Source organism: Tupaia chinensis, unplaced genomic scaffold, assembly GCF_000334495.1.
Source record: "Tupaia chinensis unplaced genomic scaffold, TupChi_1.0 Scaffold000154_1, whole genome shotgun sequence".
Taxonomy (NCBI): Eukaryota; Metazoa; Chordata; class Mammalia; order Scandentia; family Tupaiidae; genus Tupaia; species Tupaia belangeri.
Window position 1 is genome coordinate 1,948,212 of NW_006159625.1, and position 6,738 is coordinate 1,954,949.

At 37.4% G+C, this 6,738-nt stretch overlaps 1 protein-coding gene across 3 annotated transcripts in view; it reads left to right on the forward strand.

Annotated features, from left to right (window-relative positions):
- LRP12 (LDL receptor related protein 12) overlaps positions 1-6,732 on the forward strand; it is a 79,724-nt gene extending 72,992 nt beyond the window's left edge. For all 3 annotated transcript variants that reach the window (XM_006145566.2, XM_006145567.2, XM_006145568.2), the window contains one exon: positions 5,049-6,732. In XM_006145566.2, coding sequence (XP_006145628.1) covers positions 5,049-5,912 — 864 coding nt within the window. In that variant the 3' untranslated portion in view covers positions 5,913-6,732. The remainder of the gene's footprint in view (positions 1-5,048) is intronic.
- The last annotated feature ends 6 nt before the right edge of the window (positions 6,733-6,738 follow it).

Here is a 6,738-nt window from a genome sequence, read left to right on the forward strand (position 1 = left end):
CCGATTTGATTATGGAATACTTTTTATTTCATTTTATAATTTCTTATTTACATTTAATTATACATCTTTGGGTATAATATGATTTTCAAAGCATGCGTATAGTATGTGATAATCAAGATTATGTAGTTATTAAGCATTTTACTCTTTGGGATAATTTAGTGCATTGAGATTCAAAAATAAGTTTGGCAGATTTTTTTCTACTTGAAATGAACATTGAAAGATTCTAGAATAAATACAGGAAGAGCAGATGGTATGATGGTTATGTCGCACTCTCACATAGCTGACTGTGGTTTGAGTCCCAGACCCAGTGGCTTGAAACTCATGGTGGGCATGTGTGTGTGTATGTGGGTATGAGGAGAGTGGAGAAGGGATGGCAGCATAGCTATCCCCACTGGGGGGGTGATTTCTTGCTTTCTGTCTCTATCTCTCTGGCAAGTACAACATGCCCTATGGCAAAAATCTCTTAAAAAAAGAATAAATACTAAAATTAATATGTTAGTAATATATTACAGCATGCTAAATTAACCAGTTATGATAAAAGTAATAGAAATCAAGTTATCATTTCTGCCTCATTTGAAGGAAAACTTTAGGCTGGATTTACAGTATTTAAGAATTCATGTACCATTTTCTTTATATAGTAACTCATTCTGATTAATAATTCTGAATTCTTTAAATTTCTCAGTTGGCAAAATTTTTATTTTTTAGTTTCCATTTCAGTGCTTAAAAATGTGACCTTGATAGGGTTCATTTTAGACTCAAAGGTTTGCATACATTGAAATGGTAGATTCATGTAGAAACATTAATAAAAAATTTTCCCAGTATTAGAATTAAGAAATTGATAAACATTTTCTCTGTGATTTAGTTCTGTTTAAAATGCAAGGCCATTTCCTTTTTGGTAAATCTAATTTCTGATTACAGTCTCCCAGTATTATTTAAGTCCTTTCGGAAGTCTGGTGGTAATTTGTAGTTTGAAAACTTTCTCCAGGTGTCATTTGCTAAGTAAATAATTCAAGAGTTGCAGTGTTACCAATTTTGTATGCAAAATAGAAAACAGTCCAAATTGTGGCTTCTTTATATTGTTGACCCTGCCATGGGGCAGGTTTCTTTTTAGGTAGGAATTCAGGCTGTGACTAATTCTATCTGCCCACTCCACCATCTACCATCTGCCACCCCTAAGCCCCTGTCAAGTTAGAAAAAGCACAGTCCACACAAGACTGGCCTCACTCGTGACACCAGTCACAAGTTCAAGAGATTCCCAAAACCACACTTAGGTTTGATGATTTACTAGGGGGTCTTACAGCACTCACTGAAAGCTGTTCACTCATGGCTGCAATTTATTACAGAGAAAGGATACAGATTAAAACCAGTCAAGAGAAAAGATGCCCAGAACAGAGTTTAAGAAGAAGTTTGCTTTATTATGATCTTGGCTCTGTGGAAGACCTATGTGGAAATCACATCAAACATGAACCTTCCTACTTGTCCTCTCCCCATAGAGACATAAGAGGATTACTCTCCTGGTGCAGACAGGTAGCAGTGTGTGCAGAGTATTATAAACCAGGGAAGCCCATCCTAAACCTTGGTGTCCAGAGTTTGTATTGCGGTTCTATCACATAGGCATAAGTAGCTGTACATGTAGCTGATCTCAGCTCCTAGCCCCTCCAGAGATTGACTGACAGTCACGTGTGACCCAATGTCTCTACCCTGCATCCCATTGTCGGTGTAGTTCGGAGTCTCCTCCCTCCATCATAGTGTACTGACTGGTGGGCCTAAAGCTTTCAGGCAAAGACACTTCTACCAGGCAGGAAATGTATTTCAAGGGCTTAGAGATCACATTGCAGAAGCCAAGGACAAAGGGTAAAGTTAAATTCTTTATTATGTACTACCCCCTTCTTAGGGTTAAAATTTACCCACATGTGAGAATTCTACTTCAACATTTTGAAACAAAATGTAGTTATTAAATAACATGTTTAATGAAGTTAAACTCTTATATTTGAAAATTTGGTAACAAATTGTCAAATATCCATAGCAGTTTTTTGTTTTTTTCCTTGTTTGTGTCTTCACATTGCCAGAGGGCATGTGCACTAGCCAGAGAGAGAGGAAGAAGCACCCTCCCCGCGTGGGGCGCTGTCCCTCTACAATCCCTTCTCTGTTTTGCCATCCTGTCAGGATTTGAGGCAGGCACATCTATGTCCAGCATGTTTTCTAAGCCACCAAGGCAGGGATTTGCACCATGACCAGCAACATGAAATCTATTTCTCTTAACCAGTAGGCTCTCGGGCTGGCCCTTCATAGCAGTTCTTAAAAAGAAAAATAATCTTAAAATTTAATCATCTCATTCAAATAGAAGTACTTTCTGAGGAATGCCTTCTGCTTTATAAACTGAAGAACTGTATCAAATTCTTCCTGAAACGTTCTTGAGATCTCTTCATAGAATCCAGTGTTAGATTGACAATCTTTTAATTAAACAGACTTTTAACTAAGTAGAGAGCTTCACGTCACTGTGACAAACTATGTTAAAGTCAGCATTAAAGAATGCTAAAAGCATTGCTGATCGTAATGGGTGATAGCTGCATAACACAGAAGGATATCTGAAGAGCTTTTTGCTCATTACTGGATATAAATAATACCAGTGCTTACACAAAGCCCTCCAGCGTGAATACTAAATGTTGAAGGCCAATCTTTGAAGTTCATTAGGGATGTGAATGGTTCTTTTTTCACCTTTTAATTGGTGAAAACTCTTACTCATTTTTATAGCAGATCCATGTGTGCTGATACCAGATTTCTTACTGACAATCTGTGCTATACTAAAGCTAGACTAGGAAATGTTTCTGTGATGGTAGCTTCTTAACTTTCCATCAGTTATTACATTCTTGGTTCTATGGAAAGACCTATATAGACGTCACAGAAAAATGCATCATAGTTCACTAGGGATGGAGAACATTTGCTGCTGTATCTTCCTTATTCTCTTTTGTTCCTTTTTCTGTGAGGAGAAAGGTAAGAGGTATGAATTCTGGCAAAGGGAAAACCTATCATTTAACTGAGAGTGTATCAGCTCCCTGTTGCTTCCTGGAAATGCTGTGTTTTAAATACTGAATGCCAGATTGATGAAAGCTGTTTGTTTCATGAATACTTCTTTTTATAACCACTAGGTGGAGCTTAAAGATTTTATATAAATGCTATACTTTATTTTTAGAACATCTTAAATTTTAATCCTTTCTTTACAGGTTACCTAGACCACTTTTGATTAAGAAAACTGTAGAAAGTTAGTAACTGCCACAAGTGAACGCCAGATGGTGTGGCAAGTGTCAATTTTCCAGAGTCCTGCATTGCAGGGTCTCTGCTCACACTTGCTGGAATCAGTTGTGGCAGATTTTAGTCCACAGGTCGCTTTTCCCCATATTTCTTTGTAAACTCTTCAGCATTCTTACAGAATTTTTTTATGATCCTTAGAGTATTCTTCAGCCAGGTTGGCCCAGAGGAGGTACTCAGTTTGGGAGTTGTTCACCAGTGCTATGAGGAACTGGATTACTTGGTTGGATTTGGTAGCTGGCTTCCTGTTTTCAGCACTAATTACTGGCAGACAGATCTGTCCCTTTTCGTCGATGTTTGGGTGACAGATCTTTATTTTAAATGTGATCTTTGGTGGTTTGAATGGGTACTCTGCTGGAAAGTTGATTTCGATTCTGAAGGCCCCCTTGTCATACGGAAGGTTGTCATATGGAACAATAAGCCCTTGCCAAATCAATAAAGTAACTTCATCAACCTGGATGTTATGGAAATATTTCATTCCACATTTGCAGATTTCTTCAAGCTCCATCAGCCTCCTGCTGGCTGCCATCTTGGATCTGATGCTGCTGCTTTCCCAGAATGCATCGTCTAAATGCTATACTTTTTAAAAACTAATCAGTAAACTCTTTCATCTAGGAAAAAGAATATATTTTTCTTTCAGTTGGGGAATATATATATAGTTATCTAACTGCTGGTCCCGAATCACCAGTTTTCAAAGAATAATGATATGATAATTTATGCCTAATACTAAACTGTGGAAAATAAGACTTGATCGTTAAATATTACGAAGATTATCCAAATGTCTAGATACCATTGTTTAGTGCTATGAACAAGTTAATTTCTTTAGCTATTTTTCATTGTGTTTTGTTTTCTGTGCTGTGTTACAAATATAGTAATTCATGTATAATTAAATTATTCAGTATAATTAAATCCTCAATATCCATTCATTCAACAAGTTCTTGAGAACTGAAATATAACTTTTACATATTTTGGAAAGTTTCAGCCTTATAAACCAAATCTAATTTGTTCAGTGTTTTTATTTAAAAAAAAAACAAAAACAGATAAGGGACCCAGTTTTCATACTCCTTTAGGTTACTTAGTAGTTTATAGCGAATTTACAATTTTTTTTTTTGAGAGAGATTTTTGCTATAGGGCGCATGCGCTCACCAGACAGACAGACAGAAAGCGAGAAGTCACCCCCCAGGGGGGATGGCCACGCCATCTCCTCCATTCTCCTCTCAGGATCTTGGGCCCGCACACACACGCACCCGGCGTGAGTTTTAAGCCACCAGGTCCAGGACGCAAACCGCGGTCGACTACATGGGAGTCCAGCGACATAGTCATCACACTAACTGCTGGTCCCAATATACAATTATAGAGGTATCAAATAATTATATTTTCTAGCTTTGACACACTTTCAGGATTAGATTACTGTGTGAAGTTTTGAAACAAAACTCAAAATTCACAAGTTAAAAACCATTTTTAAGGTGCACATATAAAATGAAGTATCAAGAACATCTTGCTAGGTTGTTGGGAAAGCCATGATGTGTTTTTCTATGCAAAGAAGCACCGTGACTTTCCCAGCAACCCAATTAATACATGGAGCAATGATTCAAGTTATAGATGACATTCTGTAGTGGGATGAACCTGAGTACAGTCAATGCTAGGTTTCCATCTGCAACACATTCTTAATAGAAGGGTGTTTTCCATTTTAAAACCTCACTTTACTTGTCTTAAGATGTTTTTTCTTATTTTTATAGGCTTCTGTTTTGGAAAACCTGAGGCTAGCTGTGCGATCTCAGCTCGGATTTACTTCAATCAGGCTTCCTATGGCAGGCAGATCCAGCAATATTTGGAATCGTATTTTTAACTTTGCAAGATCACGTCATTCAGGGTCATTGGCTTTGGTCTCAGCAGATGGAGAAGAGGTCCCTAGTCAGAGTACCAGCAGAGAACCGGAAAGAAATCATACTCACAGAAGTTTGTTTTCCGTGGAGTCTGATGACACAGACACAGAAAATGAGAGGAGAGATGCAGCAGGAGCGTCTGGCGGGGTTGCAGCTCCCCTGCCCCAAAAAGTCCCTCCCGCCACAGCAGTAGAGGCAACAGTGGGGGCATGTGGAAGTTCCTCAACTCAGAGTACCCGAGGTGCTCACACAGATACTGGAAGAGATGTGACAAGTGCGGAACCCCCAAGTGTGAGTCCAGCACGTCACCAGCTTACAAGTGCACTAAGTCGTATGACTCAGGGGCTACGTTGGGTACGTTTTACATTAGGGCGATCAAGCTCTGTAAATCAGAACCAGAGTCCTTTGAGACAACTTGATAATGGGGTAAATGGAAGGGAAGAAGATGATGATGTTGAAATGCTAATTCCAATTTCTGATGGATCTTCAGACTTTGATGTGAATGACTGCTCCAGACCTCTTCTTGACCCTGCTTCAGATCAAGGACAGGGGCTTAGACAAGCATATAGTGCAGCAAACCCTGGAGTAAGGCCAAGTAATCGAGACGGTCCCTGTGAGCGCTGTGGTATTGTCCACACTGCCCAGATACCGGACACTTGCTTAGAAGCAACACTGAAAAATGAAACAAGCGATGATGAGGCTTTGTTACTTTGTTAGGTCCAAATCAAGTAAGAGAGATTATATTCAAGTGGAGCAATATCCATTCATTGTTTTGTAACTTTACAGTTAATCTAGTTTTAGTTTAAAAAAGAAAAAGATGCAGGGTGATTTCTTACTATTATATGTTAAGCCTGCATGGTTAAATTAAACAACTTGCAACTCTGAACTTAGAGTTTATTATTTTAGCAGCTGAAATTGCATTATATATTCATATTGTTCAATAATGTTCTTCCATTTGTTTCTAATTGTTTTCATCCTGGTACTGTTATTCACAGTAGAACTATGGCTGCTGAAACTCATTTGACTGTCGTTTTCTCTACTTTATGTTAAAAGGTTTGTTTGTACAAAATAATACTTTCTTTTAATTGAACCTTTTATGCTTTTGCCAATACATCTTGTAACTTAATATACTAGATGTTAAGGTTGTTAATGTACAAAACAAAAACCCTTATACTCATCTTTGTTTTTTATTTATATAACATTTGTCTAACTATTATTAGATTTTATCATAATATGAACTTGTCAAGGGGAGAAAACTTTCTCTAAAATTTTTTCTCTTATGTTTAACATGCAGTGATGTGAAATTTAAGTATAGTTAGATAAATCCATGGCAAAAACAAAACTCTTTTATAGATTTTCTAATGTTGACTTTAATACTCTTATATGGTACAAACCAAATGGTAAAATCCCAAGTCACTTCTTTTTTCATCTCTATTTAGGGACAGAATTAAGCGGATGAGGATATTCTACTATGCATTAAATCTTGAACTTTATAAAACATGTACAAAAGTTGTACAATATAAGTTCCAACTAAATGTCTTTC